The sequence below is a fragment of the Osmerus mordax genome, chromosome 2 (genome assembly GCF_038355195.1).
Source record: "Osmerus mordax isolate fOsmMor3 chromosome 2, fOsmMor3.pri, whole genome shotgun sequence".
NCBI lineage: Eukaryota > Metazoa > Chordata > Actinopteri > Osmeriformes > Osmeridae > Osmerus > Osmerus mordax.
The window spans coordinates 7,216,247-7,235,606 of NC_090051.1; the positions used below are offsets into that span (position 1 = coordinate 7,216,247).

Sequence of the window (19,360 nt, forward strand, 5' to 3'; positions counted from 1 at the left end):
TGCACTCCCTCTAAGTCAGTGGTAACCTACACTCAAGAGCGGGTTTGTCGAGACCTGGACACCTGCTCCACCTTCGTGCCCAGCCTCAAGAGCTCTGTGTCCACCCCGGAGAGACCCTCACCCCGGCTCTGTGTGGAGACCAGCAGCGGCAAGCAGACCTTTCTCAGTGGTGAGTCCATTAAGAGTTGGATTCCGCCACATTCTTCAATCAAATTCTGAAACTACTGTTAGCATTCCCGCCCAAAATAGATCCTTGTAATACGTGTTAAGAAGGTGTGTCATTTTATTAAGCTTGTCTTTGTGCCTGCTTATAGTTCCATGTCGCGACAGTGTCGGTCGATCGCTGAGCCAGCCCTCCAGTCCAGACACATGGAGCACGTTCAGCACCGCGACCACGGCTAGTCCCTTTTGCCTGCCTCGGGCCGATATCGCAAAACCCAGCTCCAACGACAACGGCAGCGACTCGGAAGGCAGTGACACTATAGCTTGCAACGGAAGCTAATTGTGCTGGACTGATGGTCAGACAGCATGCCCATGGCCCACACTCAGCTACTAAATGGACTGGCAAGTCTTGACAGTAACTAATTTGACCTTAATGTATGTTTCTCCGTAAACACATATTTACAAAATACCGACTGTTCTTCGGTTTGGTACTTTCTTCTTGGAACAACGTGACCATTTAACATAAGCTACTGTTAAATTAGTGTGCAGTTCATGATGCGGCATTGAAATTAAATTTGACTTTTAATTTTGTAACATTGTCAGTGTTCAGACGGACCTGTGTGCGAATGGCCAACGTGTAATGTATGTGTCAGCAAATAATTATCCAACTGTTTCCTATTGTGTTCATAGTAGATAGAAAAACGTGAGACTTTTGTGACTAAACATGCAGTTCGTAAACTCGCGATAATATGCGTCCAACTCTCGCGAACAGTCAGTGACTGAGGAGAGAGATGGAGAGAAATGAGGTCTGAAAAGGACCAAACAACTGGAGGTAGGGAGAAAAGCGTCGTTGAAATACAATTCAAAGATATTCCACGGGAACCCGACGGTGTGTCCGTGAACTCCAAGCAAAAAGAGGAAAAGAAAGAGGTTTTCACCAAGGTAAGTGAAGCATGTTGTGATTACGGCGCGTTATTGTGGTGAGCAGATATGGAGGTTGTACAGTAGCTAGCCAGAATCATTTCAGCACCGCGGACAGCAACAACGTTGGACGCGGAACCACGGTAACAACATCCTGTTGTATTTGACAACAGATGCGCATACTATCCTAGGCTAGTAGCCTACCAAACAGTTTTCAAGTTCTAGTACGCTGTTCTTTTTCAGTGTTATTTGGTAACCAACTATAGGTAGCTAACTATGTAGCTTTTGACTAGATGGTGTACGAAGCCTTTTTACTGCCCGTTCAAAATGCACATTATGTGAGAGCTACACACGCTTCTGAGGAACATTAAATTTAACTAATGCAGTTGTAAGAAATAGGGGAAAGACATAAAAGTCTTAGTAGTAGTAAAACGGAATAAAGGAAATGTCGTTTATATGCGTCTATTGCCGCTTCATATCGTCTGAATCGTTTTCTATATGAAGCTACCGAAGATTTGGTGATCGCTACCGTAGACAAGCGATATCGAGTTATTTCCTTTTTAAGGTGGTTATCCGGCGACTTCCACCCAGTCTTTCCAAGGACCAGTTGGAGGAGCAACTCAGTCCCCTTCCGTCCTACGACTACTTCGAGTTTTTCCCAGCTGACCAAAGGTAGATATGGATAAGAATATTAGGCCTAGCACAGACTTCAACATTTTCCATGACTACAATTTATGGTGTGAAAACTCTAGCTAAAAAAGTATGATGCAGTAGCCACCAGTATTTGTAAAAATTTGATTCTGTGCTGTCTCCCTGTAGCCTCTACCCACACCTGTTCTCCAGAGCTTACATCAACTTCAAGAACCTAGAGGACATCTTGCTTTTTAGGGATCGTTTTGATGGCTACGTTTTCATTGATAGTAAAGGTACAGGTCATTGTGTTATAGTGTTCTACGCACAATAATCTAAAGGGCAGGTGTCTGTTCCAGGTTAACTGCTTTATGTAGACAGAGAAGGATTGATTCTTCCTTACAGTGTCTGGAGCCATGGTAACCTGTTCAATCAGTGCATCATCTGTCATCAATAATCCATCTCCTGTTCATATTGACCCAGGCCAGGAGTACCCAGCTGTGGTAGAGTTCGCCCCATTCCAGAAGATTTCAAAAAAGAAGTTAAAAAAGAAAGATGCCAAAGCTGGAAGCATTGAAGAAGGTACAGTAATGGACAAATCTCTCTTTAATCATATTTGATGTGGTGGTACCATGAACCATGAACGTTAACCGTACTCCTAAGTTTATGGCTCTGTAAATAAAAGAACATCAATGACCGCTTAACGACCGCAGAGCATAAAGACCACAAACAGACAGGCAGCATTGAAGCTGCCTGTTCAAAGCTGACAGTACATTCATGGTTTAATCTCCCCTGGGTCTGTTCTACTCTGGGTCTGTATGATTATAAGTGGCCTCCTTGTCTGTCCCCTGTTCCTCCTCAGACCCAGAGTACCGGCGCTTCCTGGAGAGCTACTCCTGCGATGAGGAGAAGTCCCTGGCCAACCCTGAGACTCTGCTGGGGGAGATAGAGGCCAAGACCAGGGAACTCATAGGTGAGGGAGCAGGCAGAAATCCGTTTGACTTGTAATGATTTCATTTTTCTGTTCCAGCTATTCATGTTCGAATTATATATTTGTCATGTGTAAGTATGTTTCTTCTATTCAAGCTAATTGACAGGCTGTATTCCCATTGACCAGTGAAGATTGTGACTCTTATTGTTTCAGCCAAAAGAACAACGCCGCTTCTGGAGTACATCAAGAATAAGAAACTCGAGAAGCAGGTAACAGCAGTGCAAGGTCTCATCGAAGCCCTTACAGTATACTCCTGTCCATGTGTTATGTCTCAATCCTTCCCCGCAGAGGATAAGAGACGAGAAGAGAGAGGAGAGGAGGCGCAGAGAGCTGGAGAAGAAACGCCAGAGGGAGGATGAAAAGAGGAAGAGGAGGGAGGAGGAGAGACGCAAACGCAAGGAGGCTGAGAAGCAGAAGAAACTGTCGGAGAAGGAGATCAAGATCAAGGTGGTTGCATGTTGATTTGCTCCCTACTGTACCAACCAAAAAACCTGAAGCCGCTCACAGTACATATGTATATTACTCCTCTTGTGATCCCAGCTTTTGAAGAAGAGTGACAGGGATGATGACCTAGACTCAGACAGACTGAAGGACAAAGGGGACAGCGGAGAGACAGACCGAAACAAGTGGGACAAACCCAGCGGACACGCAAAGTCAAAGGAACCCAAGGAGAAGTAAGAAGCTACACTTTTTGGTTAAAATAGTTTTAGTGTCTGGCACAGTTTCTTACCTAATGTACTGATTAAAAAAAATCTACAACATAACAGCTATTTAAATAAGGTCTCCAAATGCAAGTTTTCTATATTATCAATGTATTTACTATTTACTCACTGTACATCCCATTTGGATGCTGACTTCTCCTTTATCCACTCTTAATGACTAGGGGTCAGCAGGAGGGTGACAAAGAGCAGCGGGAGCATAGCCGCAGACAGAAGGACCACAGAGGAAGAGACGAGGAGCGGAAACGCCAGAGGCACCACTATGAGTTCGACAAGTTCATGCGCCGCAAAGAGGAGACTAAGTGGGGCAAAGGTTACTGCCACGACCGTGCTAAGAAAGAGGGCCATCACCATGGCTACTACTGCACCGAGGGGGGGGACAAGGGGGGCAAGGAGGAGAGGGAGGATCAGGGTGGCAGGAAGGAGCGAATCCGGAACAAGGTGAGCGAGAAGGTGAGCAAGAGACACAGGGGATTTGGTGGATGCTACTGTAATGTTCTTCCTACTGTGATGATTTTGCTCCTGTAAGGGTTACTGGTTGGCATTTCTTTCTGTTGCCGTACTGCCTAAATACACATACCCAATGTAGATTCACTGATAAAGCTGAGGCCCAGAACACTATGTCCCTGGTGTGTACTGGAAATAGATGTCAGGCAGTTATCATTATCACTACCATAGAGTACCATAGACTCAGGATCGTACACAGTGTTACAAACATATATACAATTTAACAATACAATGTTATGCAGTACATACTAAGTAAAATAGATCTACTAGTTCTAGTGCGGCAGCTGCTGAAGTTTAAATATTGTCCCATGTAACATTGACCCAGGCCATGTCTCGGTATGTAACATTGACCCAAACCCATGTTTTCCAGTCTGTGATAGTGACCCAGGCCATGTCTCAGTATGTTACATTGATATAGCACTTGTGTCAGTATGTACAGTAACATTAACCCCGGCCGTGTATCAGTATGTAACGTTGACCCAGACCCATGTTTCTCAGTCTGTGATAGTGCATCAGGACAGAGGGACCGCGCAGTCAGAGGGAACACACCAGATAGGAGGGTCTCTGCCAGCCAAGGTACACAAGGCCCTACACAAGCTAGTATCCCTATACAAGCTAGACTCCATACACAAGCTAGCATCCCCACATAAGCTAGCATCCCTATACAAGTTAGCAACCCTACTCATGTTGGACTGCCTACACATACTAGACTCCCTCCACAAGCTAGCGCTCCTACACAGGCTAGCCTCCTTACACTCGATAACCTCTCTACACACGCAACTTTCTCTACACATGCTAGTATCTCTACACCATCGACTGTATCCGCTCTACACTAGCTGCTGTCTCTACACAAGCTAGTATGTCTTGTGACGCCACGAGAGGCTACAGGCTTTGAGCTGTCCCCTCAGCGGGACAGCTCAAAATAGTGCGAGGACACCGGGGTTGAACAAAACAAGGGTTTATTGAAGATCCTCAGAATTAACAAAAAAACTTCAAAATCTTACATAGGATTCCAAAATGGCGCCTCTTCTAGGCGCAGGACTCCTTCTCTTCACCAAACCCCCCTCTGCCCACCTAACTGTGGCTCTCCCTCTTTAACCCAACCCTTTAGGTCATCAGGGTCTGATCAGTTTCAGGTGTGTGGGAATGCCCCGTTTTTAGGGAGGGATGGAGCTCCCGGCTCCCCCAGCAGAGGGAGCCACAGCTGCTCAGGGCTGCAGCCACCTCTGGGGAATGTAGCACCCCTCCAGGACCCAGCCTCTCGTGATGTCACAGTCTACACTATCTAGCCTCTTGACACAAGCAAGGAACCCACACAAAGGTGCAGATAGCATCTGCCCTAATTCAACCTGCTTACTCTTTACTTAACTCTTTACTTAACTATATATATAGTATACTTCAAGTTAATTTGAATTATTATCAAAATAACATATCATGTATACTTAAGTACAGTTCAAGTATATTTCCAAAGTATACTTTATGTAGTAAGTATACTAACATTAATGTACTAGTAATATACTTATAAGTGTACTATTTTAATACTCACTGACCTATCCTCACTTGCCTGGAGATCCATGCATGTTACGGGAAAGGTCTCTTGCAACATAGTTACATTGCAACTTGCATGCATTGAACAGCCTGTTTAAAAGGGGCTACTTTGAGCTTTAATACTGTCTTTACTGCACTTAAATTGCTCAAATACTGAGAAACAAAATCTTTTCCTGAGCGCCCTCACATTAACTATTGATGTTCCTATCATAGCTGAACATTATATGCCCTTGCCCCCAATATATCACTATAACCGTAACTAAATATTTTTTATGTGCAATGAAAGCCCTTGTTCTGAATATAGACACATTCTAAGCATTTTAAAGTTTTACATCATGTAGCCTATGTGTTACATCACAACTTCTGTTGTGTACCCCCAGGAACTGCTCTTGGATTATTTGATCTTTTTTTTATTTTTTTATTTTTTTATGTATGTATGTATTTGTCCACCCCAAAATTTATTTCAGATTTTCGCCCCTGTGAGAGTGAGATTTCACTCTGAACTTTTGGTAAAACTTGGTAGCCCTGCTTTTAAAGGGACAGGGACTAGTACCTGCAACATGGGGTAACTCCCTTTCAATATGCGAAGTGTTTCACTAAAAGCTTTAAAGAGTACTAAAACATTAGAGGAAAGCATTTGTTTTAAGATTGAAATATGAACACATCAACTCTGGTCTTCATTTCAACGTTGTTAGATGTTGAAAGAATGGATATTTGTCATGTAAGGGTAAATCTCTTCTGGATTTGAGGAAATACATATAGTAGCTGTCATCATCACAGGGAGGTGCTTTGCATGAAAACATGAAATGGGCAATTTTGTTTACTTTTCACACAATCAAGGAGACCTTAGAAAGCAAACACATAACACAGTTAATACACATAAATGACAATCTTGCATTTTCTTGTTTCCACCCAGGACCGTCCGGCCATGCAGCTGTACCAACCTGGCGCCCGTAACCGCAAACGCATGATCTCAGGGGGCAAAGGTTTCGACTGCCCCCTTGTCAGCCATGCCCTTGAGCCTGGCCCCGAACCTTGCTATGAGGTTGTTACCATGGGAACAGGGTCAGAGAAAAGTGGAGATGAGTAGTTGGGTTTTGTTTGACATCCATGCTTCTCTGATGCTTAACAAATCCCCATTGGATTGTATTTCAGGCAAATAGCATCAAGCTCCGGCTGTTTAGATGTTCTTTAAAGGTTTCATTTTTAACAAACAGATGGTTCTGACAGCTTCACGGTCCAAATGTATTTTCATTTCATAAATATGATTCCATGAAAGGTCAATTTAGGTTCAAGTTTTATAACTAAAGTGTCACAGCAGAAACATTCTTACAGTACAGTTTAAAAGCTGCACTAGTGACAACTAGATTGTAATAATCGCCATTTTTAGTAAAATATAAATGTTGGCTGGGATCCCAATGGATATTAATAGCACAACTTAACCTTCATGTTTCTGGATATGATACTTCTTCTAATGTCCTCATACATTTCAGAAGTCACTGCCTGATAACAGTTAGCTTTATATTTGATATATTCCACCTGGGCCCATAGTTGTTATGTGTTTGAGGCGGCTCATCCAACAGTATCTGTCAACCCACATGCCTGCCCTCATCACCCACAAAGCAGATTTATAAGCCTTTGTAGAGAGTCCATTCGACTGTGATGTTTTTAAAGAAAGACTTATAGATTTGATCATAAAACAAAATATATGATGCAAAAGTTTTATTTAAAATATTTAAGATGTATTTGGATCTGGATGTAGAATATCTTTAACCACAGAAAATAAATCCATAATGTAATTGTATGTATATACAGATGTACGTATTTGTGTGATTGAGACAAAAAAAACTAGCAGTAGTGGACCGAATGTGTGGATTGTGGGTTTCGTTAGTTATATACTTGTTTTACTGTGACTTGTGACAATTCTTACAAATCTTATTGCCGGATGTAAGAAAAGAGAGCATCTGCTTATTTTGCATAAGTGATGCAAGCAGTTTCCTTCCTAGCAGTAATTAAAATGTGAGCCAGGAGAAATCACACACTTTTGTTTATGTGACGGATTGATCATTTACAGTAAATTGATAATAAAATAGGAAGGTGCTGAGATTGACTGTCTTCTCATTTTCATTTTCTATGCTGTTCTCTACCACATGAACTATCCAAATGACCTGATGCCTGAACTGTTTTATGTGAGAAGGTAGTAACTAATATGTAATAACATAGTAATGTCTTTGTAACATGCCTTAGATATTTTTGCACACGACTCACATTATTATATTATGTGTATCATAGCATCATCCACTATGGTTTGTTTTCATGATGAGAGTAATTTGAAAAATGTGAAATAAATCTATAAGCTAAACTGTAATGGACATATTGGTGCCTTATTCAGCATTTTTTACTTATACAATAATAGCATGGATAATACTAGGTGGAGGCAATATCAAGCTGAAATCGCATGAATGTACAAATTGCCACAGTATCAGATAATGTCATGCCTTTCTTAGAGGAGCAGATAAAAGAAGAACTAGCACAGCCAGGATGTCGACAGCCTAAACCACACCTCGTGGGCCTCGTGGTTTTGCTTGTGAAGAAGAAGTAGGAGAAAGTTAGTTATTGTTTTACGCCAAGCATCAGTCACCCTTCAGCAAAGGGCTGCAGCACACCCATGGACACCAAATCTGGTTTCTTATTCTCTTTTGGGGGTTTTTGTGTTTGTATTTAGCATGTGTGCATCTTGTACGAGTACATTATGTGTATGTGTTATTCCTTGTCCCTCGAACGAGCACACAAAAAACAACCCCCCACACACAGATACACACTGAACAGTTTAGATGTACGTTTAGATTATGCATACAATCTCTGCTTTGCTCTCTTTTTATTCAATCTCTATCGCTTTCTTGCTCTCTGTAACTCTGGTTATGACTCAAAGGAGTATTGCTTTAAACTTATATCCTGTTCCACCCTCTACTGAGTCAAGACATTTCCATCTGTTATTATGAGCATGGCAGTTCATTTCATAATTTTTGTTTTATTGTATGCCTAGGCCCATGTGTTAGTAACAACAAAGTAGTAACAATAATATTCATGATATTAACTTAATCTTGTCTATGTGAACATAATATTGTGGAATGGTTATCTCATACATCTATCAAATAATAGTGATCAAGTAAGGTGCCCGCAACAAAAACTTCAAGCATGTTGAAATATTATAAAAGAACTGTGCTAGCTTCCTGAACAACTAGAGTTGGTACATCCAGTACCCTTGGAACCACCCCAACTGCCTCACTCTTCCTTTCGCTCGCTCACTCTTTCTTTGTGACTAGTCTGTGGGAATAGGTACGTTTATTTTACTGTTAGACAGAGCAAACTAAAATTGGTGTTGGTTTCCGTCAAGCGATATGAATTTAATTGAATTTAATTGCTGGATTAATTTGTCAAATTTTACATTTGCATTTCTTGATTCAGAGTGAAGCACATTGTCTCTGTCAAGTAAGTGACATTCAATTTCATTTTTGTCCATTTGGAGACGGTGATAGTTTGATGAGGAATTTAACTGAGGGATTAAATTATCATGCTGTACAGACTGTATGTTGTTTTTATTGATCTGTTAGGTGTTTTCTCTCAAATATAGATTAAGTTACACAGTGACAGTCCTTAATAATGTTTGTTACTGTACATTGTAAGCTTCTGTTTTAATGTCCGTCCCTTTCTTGCTGTGAGTTGGCTATCCCAGTTGTGTATTGAGTGAGTGGGTTCAGGATCCTTGCCACAGCAACTCGGGGGCCTCAGGGCGCACATGGTTTGTGGTTGTTTCCCCTCAGCCATGTGTGCTTACAACTACAGTGGTTGTAACAGAGGAAACACGTGGTAATTAGAGAACTGAGGAACTTTCTCAGAAGAAATGTAGCTTGCAGATTTGTGAACTAAAATGCATGGAGCCTGTCAAAGGGGACAAAAAACCTAGGCAGCAGGTGTCCCTCCAAATATGTCAGTTTCCACACCTTCAACGAACACGTTCCTTTGTTGCAACTCTTTCACACATCTCACACTGCAACTGTTTTTTCAAAATGGTGCTGTGTTGATTTAACTTTTTATTTGACTAGCACAGAGGAAAGTGATGAAGTAATTATACACAGCTGAACAACATAATATTATGCAACAGTAATGACCCACTAACCAAAACATACAATACAAGTCTAGGGGGGGATACTTTAATATTATTTGTTTCTTGTAATTGAGGAAATTTGCCATCTCTTTTTCACTCTTCATGAGTTCATATTTACTATAGTTGCAGTATCATGGCAAATAAACAGAAACACAATGATAACTGCTGTGTCAATCTGTCTTTGTGTCTGTTAGAGACAATCTAGCTACAACCACCACAAATCCCATCATGCCTCTGAGTTCCAACACCACTCGACTGGACAACGCCACACTGTCCCTGTTCCAGAACCATCTGGCCGGTGCCGCAATCTCCATCATCTACATACTTGTCACTGTAGTCAACGTGACAGGAAATGGCCTATCCATGTGGCTCCTCCTTTTCCGCACCTCTCCCAAGACTCCGTCCATCATCTTCATGATCAACCTGACCCTGACAGACCTGTCATTGGGGACTGCCCTGCCCTTCCAGATCTTCTATCAGCTTAATCATTATAACTGGACTCTGAGCCCTGGCCTGTGCAGGTAGTGTACAGTGGATCTACAATACAGCCTGTCCAAGGCCAGAATCCAAACCTGTGTCTCAAAGGGCATGTACGTGTGTCTAACTGTGTACATATGTATCTCATCATCTGTTCTTCCAGGTTCCTGACGCTGGGCTTCTTTGCCAACATGTACTGTTCCATCCTGACGATGACGGCCATTAGTGTGGACCGCTATCTTGGCATCGTTCGGCCCATGCTTTTCCGCCAGATCCGAAAGAGGAAATCAGTGGCTGTGATAGGCTGCATCTTCATGTGGGGCGTGGTTCTGTCAGTTCTGTTCCCACTGATGAAAACGGACCTGACATTCTACGTTCCAGAACTGGATATCACCACCTGCTTTGATGTGCTGAAGAAGGACATGCTTCCATCCATTAAGGCCTGGGCAGCTTTCCTCTTCTGCATTGTGGTTATCCTGTTCCTCATCCCATTCATCGTCACATCTTTCTGCTACATTAGCGTGATTGGGAAACTGGACCGGGACTCCAAAACGGCGCAAAAGGGAAAAGCTAAACGTCTTGCCGTCACTGTCCTCCTGGTCTTCACCATCTTTTTCGCCCCTAACAACATTCTTCTACTAGCCCACACAGTTGCCAGGCTCTTCTTTGATAGTTCCTTCTACATGGCCTACAAACTTTCTCTGTCTCTCAGCTGTCTCAACAGCTGTGTGGATCCCTTCATCTACTACTTTGCATCTAAGGAGTTCCGTCAGAAGTTGAGACGCATATTGAGGTTGAGGAGTCTGAGCAGCGGGGAGACCGGGCGGTCAGAGCCCTACAGGGAGAGCATGTTGTCAACGCAGTACCCTTCTGGGGGACAGGAAGGAGAGAACAGCAGAGTTTGTTACGTTCAACGTAAAAACCTAAACCAGTAGATGTGAAGAGTGACAGTGAGAGCGAGAGATGTAAAATATTGCAACTCTTGAATAGGTTAAACTCATCCCTCAATACCGCCCACCTGCCCCACCAAATTGCTAGCTATTCAGTGGTGTGGCTGGCTAAATTATGTTTATGAAAGGTGGTCATTGCGTGAATCAGGGGGACCCTAATTTGAGCCCTGGAGTGGCAAGTGAGGGACTGACACCAGTTACACAACATCCCTTGAGGTTGGAGTTTTTGTGATCATTTTATTCATTTGTATTTAGTACTGTATATTGGCAACATAATTCATTAGTGTTTTGAGAAAGAAACATTGTTAAATTATCAAATATTTATTAATATATTAATAAGTGCCATGATCTGATGATATTTTATTGTTCATTGATATTTTATAAAACAGAATTTTGTATAGGCCTAATTCGTAAAGGTGTATGGTTGTATTATGTAGTTTGTCAATAAAATGCACGTTAAACTATCGGAACAGAGAATGGGAACATTTGAAGGCTGTTTCATCTTCTTTGCTTGAATTTGGTATGACTGAAAATGGCAAAAGTCGATGGGAACAGCTGCCCGTGAAGCAAGGCCGTAATCATAATATATATCCCACCCAATATTCAAATCTGGTCAAAATGTTCCCCCCAATATATTTATATAAAAATATAAATGTGCTACGCTACGACAGGCAACCACGCACGCTGTCCGAAATTACGGCCTTGCCGTGAAGAACATCTTGTAGAGAGAGCACTTTACTGTAGAGAAAATACTTGTCCCATTCTCACAAGGAGTAGCTTAAGAAAATATATATACATATATTTTTTCTTACAGGATATATAAATATATAACGCCGACATCTCTACTGCCGACATCTCTAAAACTCGGCATCTCACACCAGAATCAATGCAACATCAAATTAGCACTAGGCCTGTTTGATTTGGGGGTAAACTGTCCCTTTAAGATTACAATTATCAAGACATCATATTTGAAGAAGGGCCCATCAACAGAAAGAGGATAAATATCACAGTCCAATCTATATTCCTCTGTAACCATTTTCGTCCATTCTAACGTTAGAATTTAATAAAACATTAAAATCCAGAGTTCGCCATTGGTTTATTCTCTTCCTGTATAGTGACGTCATTGCGCATGCTCAATCACGGTGTGTTCGTAGTAGACTCACTGAGTGAAGTTCAGTGAGGTGTACATGGTGCAGAGAGCCTTCAGCAGGTAAACGTCTACTTTATATTGTCTTTTTTCTCACAGACTGAGGAATAGGCTGGATCAAAACAGTGTTGCCAAAGGTTATGTGCTTTGTATGTTTATATGTTAGCTTTTGGTAACACAGGGCTCTCAAGTTTTATAAAAAGTATGGCGTGAAATTCCTATACCTGTCAACGTTTGGGTCGTGCTGGTGATGTTTCTGATTGTCTTTTTACTTTGTATAACTCGAGACAACTATGTCTATTTACTCTGTATAACTCGAGACAACTATTACTATTTACTCTGTATAATTCGAGAAAACTATCATCTCAGTATGCCTGCGTCTCTCGTCCATTAATTGTAAATAGCGGGACAAGATCCCTTATTTCTCAGCGTGAGAAATGGCAGAAATGCATGAGTCTCACGGATATTGCTTGAGACTTGAGAGCCCTTGTGTATAACAACTCGACATGTTTCACACAGACTGCACAGTAGCTAGACCAATCATGCAACCATTTCTCCTACCACAACTTGGGTGCATGTAATCGAGAAGTGGCATAGGTCACTTTCTAAGTCATGAAAACCCATGTTGTCTTGAATTAGTGTGCAAAGACGGCTTAAACACATTTCAACACAACGTGATGATAACAGAAATACAGTTCATGGGAACTAAGCGTTATGCGTGCCTAGAGGCACCAGCTACCACATGTCATTACAGTGAGTGGGAGAGCACCCACCCACACTTCATACTGTGTTCCTTTGTCTCCCTGCATGCATTCTATCACATGCACTCCTTCCTGCATATGGTGAAATGTGTCTCTGTCTCTCTCTGAAAGGGTATGCATATTCAAACAGCCATTGTCATCTGATCACCGGATTGTCTGACTCCGACCTGTCATGTTAATGTTTAGCTGTGTGTTCAACCTCAGGCTGGACTGTGGGCGTGTTGTAGGTCACCATGGTTTTGAATCCAGTGATCTCCAAGCTGAGTGGGAAGTTGGTGGTCCTGGCCAGTGCCTCTCCCAGGAGACTGGAGATTCTCACCAACGTGGTGAGGGCTTCTGGCTTCTTCTTTCGAACACAGAATTTGTTCTTCACATGCACATTGATGACTGTCCATCATTTCAGCCTACTTTGTGATAATAGCAACACAGGAACTGTAAAGGGATATGCAACACAGGGAGGTACACACAGACAAGCTTTCACAGATAAAATCCAGTTATGACTCATGAACCTTAGATTGATTTTGTTAATATTTAGAATGTAGAACTATTGATTTCCAGAGGGAAAATTGCACCATTACAGCAGCAATGAACATCCATGCCAGTGTACATATATATAACAAAAAAAGATAATTTGAGGCCCCCAACCCAAAATCTACACAGCTACAAAAACACACAAAAAAGTACAGAAATCCTGGATAAATGAATGTCGATTGTGGAGCATTCGTTTAATTTTTATGTGCAAAAATGTATACATAGGCAACCCTAAGTAAAGTGGCCTGATGTCATGTATAAAATCAAGAAGTGTCTGATTAGGACAACAATGATGACGTAAGGATTTCATTCCCCAGGGTTTGCGGTTTGAGGTTGTACCATCCTGGTTCAAGGAGACTCTGGACAAGAGGCTGTTCAGCGCTCCACATGAGTATGCTGTCGAGACAGCTAAGCAGAAGGCCCTGGAGGTTGCCAAGAGGATGCCCTTTGTGAGTAAAGCTTCTGAGTTACTGATTCCTCATCATCTCAAGCTGACACTTAAGGGCCTCCACTGTGTTTCTCTGTCTACATTAGAAACACTTGAAGACACCTGATATTGTGATCGGAGCAGACACCATAGTGGTGAGTTGATACTGGTTCTGTTTTAATATATTTGACTGTGGTTTATATTTATTCACTGTTGTGTGATGCCCTTTTTTATTCAGACAGTGGATGGGCTGATTCTTGAGAAACCAGTGGACAAGCAAGATGCTTACAGGATGCTCTCAAGGTATGTGTGTATGACATTTAGGGCCCACAATAATAATTATAAAGATAACAATATCCATCCGGTCATGTGTCTCTATGTTGGCATTATTTCCAGGCTCAGTGGGAAAGAACACAGTGTGTTCACTGGAGTAGCAATTGTCCTCTGCCATGAGAAAGAAGGTACAGTACATGTTATACTCTTTTAGGTAATCATGGCTTGCAAATGTTGTTTCTTATTGTAATGCTATGAGTGGTTTCGATCGGTTCAGTCTTTTTCTCTCTCATCAGATGAAGAGATTGACTACCAGCTCATAGACTTCTACGAAGAGACAAAGGTGAAGTTTGCAGATCTGTCTGAGGATATGCTGTGGGAGTACATCAACAGTGGAGAGCCCATGTGAGTTTCAACACTTCCTTTGAATTCCACCATGCTACAGCTGTGTGCCATTGGCAAATGTTTTATTGATTTTTCCTTTTTTTTTTGCAATCTCACTTTTCACAAGAGCAATTCAGGTCAATTCAATAAAGTGAAACTTTTTGAACCCATTACCATCTGTACTTTGATCTTTTGTTGTTTGTATAGTGCGATTCTCGTTCAGACAGCCTTCTACCTTGCTATTAAAATATATGTACACGTTTTATTGTAATAACCTACAACACAGCTTAGCAACAGCGCTACGTCTGGGGTAAAGTCCACTGTGCAGAATTTTTGTTATGTGGATAACGTGAGATGGCCAAGTTTTGATTCACAAACATGGCAATCCTTTCTGTGACTGAGCCGAGTCAGAAGAAACACGTCAGACTGCTTACGCAATATGATCTTGAAACATTGAAGAAAAAAATACAGTGTTCAAACTGGGTGCAACATATTGTTATTTATTGTGTGTGTGTGTGTGTGTCAACAAATTGTTATTAATTGTGTGTGTGTGTGTGTGTGTGTCAGGGACAAGGCTGGAGGTTATGGTATACAGGCGCTGGGTGGGATGCTGGTGGAGTATGTCCACGGAGACTTCCTCAATGTGGTTGGCTTCCCCCTCAACCACTTCTGTAAGCAGCTGGACCTCCTCTACAACCGGCCCCCCTCCAGCCTGGATCTCAACGGCCCCCCCACCACCCACAGCAGCACCCAGACCACGCCAACCCTTGCCAACCCTCCACCTGCCAACCTCACCAACCACAGTCCACCAGCCAGCCCCGCCTTCACAAGCTCTACAGCTAACCCTAGCCCACCAGAAAGCCCTTCCCTCTCCAGCCCCCCAGCCAATCAGGCTCACCACTGCCCTCAGGATAGCCAATCACACAGTCCCCCAGCCAATCTAGTCAACCACAGTCCCCCATCCGGTTTAGCCCACAACAGTCCCACAGCCAGTCCAGCTCACAAGGTAAAAAAACGAAACAAATTATTTATATTTCTACTTTATTATTTTTGTTTTATAAACAAAAACAAAATCATGCTGTTGCTTTTAGTTGAGCATATCTATTTTAGATAATTCTCGACAGGGACTACCTCAGGAATGTTTTTCTCTGTGTTCCTCAAGGTAAAGAAAGAAGATGGGGTGAACTCTGTGGGCGATGTGTCCTGGACTCAGATCAACAGCCTTTCCAAGTGTTCAGAAAATGGAGAGGCCGATCTCCATGACGGTGATGGTGCAGACACTGTGGTGGCCAACAGGGGGCCTGTGAACAGCCTGAACCAAGTCGAGCAGGAGGAGGGAGAGGCTAGCCTGGAGGACCCCCATCTCCAGAAGATGATTGAGCTAATGGATGGCTTTAAAGCTTCTAAGGTGTGCTTTGATATGCATTGTGCCACTCCATATTACATTTACATTTAGTCATTTAGCAGACGCTCTTATCCAGAGCGACAGGGACATTCCCCCGAGACAAGTAGGGTGAAGTGCCTTGCCCAAGGACACAATGTAATTTGACATGGACGGGAATCGAACTGGCAACCTTCAGATTACTAGCCCGCCTAACCGCTCAGCCACCTGACTCCCCCATATAAGTAATTGTAGGGTTCTGGTGTGGTTGCTTTAAGGACATTTCATGGTCTTCACCTGTATGAGAAAACATTATATTGCCATAATGACTCATTTCAAACACTACAATAAGGAACACAGGAATGTCCATGGTATGCTTGTAAGTCGCTCTGGATAAGAGCGTCTGCTAAATGTAAATGTAATGCTTCCTCACTCTGAGCTCCCTCCCCTTGTGCTGCGTCCCAGGCCCTGTTCACAGCCTCCAAGTTGCGTGTGTTTGACGTGCTAGAGGCCCGGCCAGGGCAGGAGGCAGCGGAGGTGGCCCAGGAGATCCAGGCCTCGGTGAAGGGGACTGAACGACTGCTGGAGGCCTGCGTCTCCCTGGGACTGCTGGACAGCCATGAGAGATGTAAGTGTGGCACTCACATAAATCAGCCCACTTGTAGATACAGGAAATGGAACCTATGGATGTCACCACTACTGTACGTCTGCTATGCCGTTTGTTGGTTTGAGACGATAAAAGTTGTTCTCATCTGGGGTTTTCAGATGTCACGATAAAATTCAGGAGGCAGAGGTTCTACAACAAATCTCTTGTGTCGACTATAGTGTTTTCGAACCAAGCTTTTACAGGTCTTGCAGGGTTTAGAAAACCACAGGGTGTGCTGGCAGAGGTGGTGAGTTTCAAACCCTCTTGTATCCCCTCTGTCCGGCAGTGTACCAGAAGCCTGTATATGAGAACAAAGACATGGCCAGAAGATTCCTGCTGTCCCACGCCCCTCACTCACTGCAGGGCTACATTCAGCACTGTAACGAGCTGGTCTGGCCCCTCTTTACACACCTGGAGGGTGCCGTGAGGGAGGGGACCAACCAGCACGAGAGGGCCTTCGGAAAGAAGTCCGACAACCTGTTTCAGGTGTGTCCTTAATGATCACAATATCTAATCTGCACCACAAGTAAAAGCCATAGATGTTTCGATTTGTGTTATTATTTGTCTTACCACCTCTGTGTGTCAGGGTTTCCTCCATTATGTCGTGTCTTTAAAGGATGCATACTACAGCAGGCACGAAGTCAAGCTGCGCTTCATGAATGCCATGCACAGTATCGCCAAGGTTACCGCGGGTGTCGTGGCAACAGCCTTCGACCTGTCCGGTTTTAAAACGGCCTGTGACCTGGGAGGTAACTACAGTGCCTGAGACTGAACTTCTAACGAGGACATTGTATGGTAACCTGTAAACCATTCAAAAATCTTTACTGGTATGTTTTGTTTTCCTAGGGTGCACTGGTGCCATGGCCTATGAGTTTACCAAGGCCAACCCTGGTATGACTGTGACTGTGTTTGACCTTCCTGCAGTCATAGAGATGAGTGGCCACTTCCGGCCCGTGGACACAGACAGCAGGGTCTCATTTGTCACTGGTCAGTTTGAGGAGTAAGGATGGTTGACCACCTCCTAATTCTGAAGCTGTTGCCGTGTGGGAAAATTAAAACATGACTTTGAATTGTTTCCTTAATTAATTCAGTCTTTTAAAATGCAGTATTTTTTGCTGTGTCTGACAGGAGATTTCTTCAAGGACGCTCTCCCTAAAGCAGACCTGTACATCCTTGGGAGGATCCTCCATGACTGGACAGACGAAAAAGTACATGCCCTTCTGAGTAAAATCTCAGATGCCTGTGTCCCAGGTGAGATTGAAATGAGTTGCTACTCTGAATTAAAGAAATATACTTCCTACATTCCAATCCAACCTAATTTATTAAGGATTGGTAATTGTGTGGGAAGTAAATAATCATTGTTAAAATGGCAGCTTTAAATCTGAAACAGACATATTGAGAAGGAAACAGTAGGACAACATCACTTCATGTTGGACGACCTGAATCACCAGAGTTTTTCTGCTCCTAGCAATACTACATTCCTGTCTAATCATGACCAGTGTGCTGAAGCAGAATTGAATAAGCTGGTTAGCGCTGTATCCTATCATTCATCTGTGCGTACTGTAAACCCCCACCCCCACCATGAATGTCTCAGGCAGTGGAGTGCTCCTGAGTGAAATCTTCCTGAGTGAGGATCGCCAGGGGCCCAGCCGGGGGCTCCTTCAGGCCCTCAGCATGAGTGAGGGACGCCAGCGCAGCGCCACTGAGTACACCCTCCTCCTGAAAACACACGGCTTCACCACCATGCATGTCCAGTACACACACAGCCTCCTGGATGCCATGCTCTGCCTCAAAGACTGACCTCCGCCCCCCCACCACCACCACCACTGCCTCCAAAACAAAACGTTTAACCTGTTTTAATACCCAGAGTTAATGTACTATACAGTAAGGTGGGTCAGTAAAGAGATGGGCTATGAAACTGACACTTCAGGAAGACTATTATCTTTACAGAAATGTCTAAGCTTCTATTGTTTGGCTCTTGTAAATGAACGTCCGTTTTATTTTTGAAAGTCCCAATGATTGTGTCATAAACATGGTGAAAGATATGCAATAGACAGTCATGCCAGCCACAATTAAGCATGGGAACCACTTGGATACTACATCCCTTGCTATTTGACAATACAATTACACTACAATACAGTGAACTATTAGTGGTAATGAAGAATCCTGCTTTTCTTCAAATACAGAAATAAACATTTCTATTTCAAATGTGTTATCTGGCCTGTGCTTTTTCTCTCTTATGTTAAGAAGGTTGTGTGTCCATTCTTATTGTTCTTACCTTCTTTGAAAAAGCAGCGTTTGTTCTGACTTTAAACAGTGCAACATATCCTCCTTGTGATATTTTAAAGAAGGCCTTCTTGTTTCGTATCACAGGATGTGCAGTGCTTGTTGCTGAGACCATGTTGGACGGACAGACTCCCTATTCCTGCCTCCAGTCCCTCAACATGCTCGTGCAGACGGAGGGGAGAGAGAGGACCCAACAACATTACTCAGATCTGTTGAGCGCAAATGGCTTTGGTGCTGTGCGAGTGACTCACACCAGGAGCTTTTTAGATGTCATTGTTGCACTTAAAAAGTAACCTTGCAGTTACAGTGGGATGATTGATCTGGTTACCTACAAAATGTGTTTCTGTGACACTGTAAAAAAACATGTTTCAATCAACGTTTAAAAAAGATTTTCATTCAAAATAGAAATTGTATTGAAATGTGTTTATTGTATTGCCCTGCACACTATATC

At 42.9% G+C, this 19,360-nt stretch overlaps 3 protein-coding genes across 8 annotated transcripts; all 3 read left to right on the forward strand.

Annotated features, from left to right (window-relative positions):
* Positions 1 to 963: 963 nt before the first annotated feature.
* Positions 964 to 7,764, forward strand: upf3a (UPF3A regulator of nonsense mediated mRNA decay). The gene is made up of 11 exons (XM_067260326.1): positions 964 to 1,104; positions 1,649 to 1,755; positions 1,903 to 2,009; positions 2,197 to 2,295; positions 2,576 to 2,686; positions 2,858 to 2,913; positions 2,993 to 3,151; positions 3,245 to 3,378; positions 3,585 to 3,864; positions 4,429 to 4,506; positions 6,395 to 7,764. Exons 1-11 carry the CDS (start codon positions 964 to 966, stop codon positions 6,566 to 6,568), a joined length of 1,446 nt encoding a protein of 481 aa, XP_067116427.1. The 3' UTR covers positions 6,569 to 7,764.
* A 997-nt stretch (positions 7,765 to 8,761) lies between these two features.
* On the forward strand, positions 8,762 to 11,680 carry p2ry8 (P2Y receptor family member 8). Of its 2 annotated transcripts, XM_067259969.1 has the most exons (4): positions 8,762 to 8,817; positions 8,947 to 8,970; positions 9,841 to 10,167; positions 10,287 to 11,680. In XM_067259969.1, exons 3-4 carry the CDS (start codon positions 9,875 to 9,877, stop codon positions 11,056 to 11,058), a joined length of 1,065 nt encoding a protein of 354 aa, XP_067116070.1. In that variant the 5' UTR covers positions 8,762 to 8,817; positions 8,947 to 8,970; positions 9,841 to 9,874; the 3' UTR covers positions 11,059 to 11,680. The 2 variants fall into 2 exon arrangements, with proteins under 2 accessions (XP_067116070.1, XP_067116079.1); XM_067259978.1 differs by lacking the exons at positions 8,762 to 8,817; positions 8,947 to 8,970 and having other exon boundaries at positions 9,305 to 10,167.
* Positions 11,681 to 12,229: 549 nt separating this feature from the next.
* On the forward strand, positions 12,230 to 19,307 carry asmtl (acetylserotonin O-methyltransferase-like). Of its 5 annotated transcripts, none has more exons than XM_067252316.1 (15): positions 12,230 to 12,283; positions 13,186 to 13,307; positions 13,830 to 13,961; positions 14,047 to 14,094; positions 14,178 to 14,242; positions 14,336 to 14,400; positions 14,509 to 14,617; positions 15,164 to 15,602; positions 15,759 to 16,004; positions 16,443 to 16,605; positions 16,910 to 17,109; positions 17,210 to 17,372; positions 17,470 to 17,610; positions 17,752 to 17,874; positions 18,997 to 19,307. In XM_067252316.1, exons 2-15 carry the CDS (start codon positions 13,215 to 13,217, stop codon positions 19,200 to 19,202), a joined length of 2,193 nt encoding a protein of 730 aa, XP_067108417.1. In that variant the 5' UTR covers positions 12,230 to 12,283; positions 13,186 to 13,214; the 3' UTR covers positions 19,203 to 19,307. The 5 variants fall into 5 exon arrangements, with proteins under 5 accessions (XP_067108417.1, XP_067108421.1, XP_067108418.1 ...); XM_067252320.1 differs by having other exon boundaries at positions 17,240 to 17,372; positions 18,997 to 19,306; XM_067252317.1 differs by lacking the exon at positions 18,997 to 19,307 and adding an exon at positions 18,218 to 18,540.
* The last annotated feature ends 53 nt before the right edge of the window (positions 19,308 to 19,360 follow it).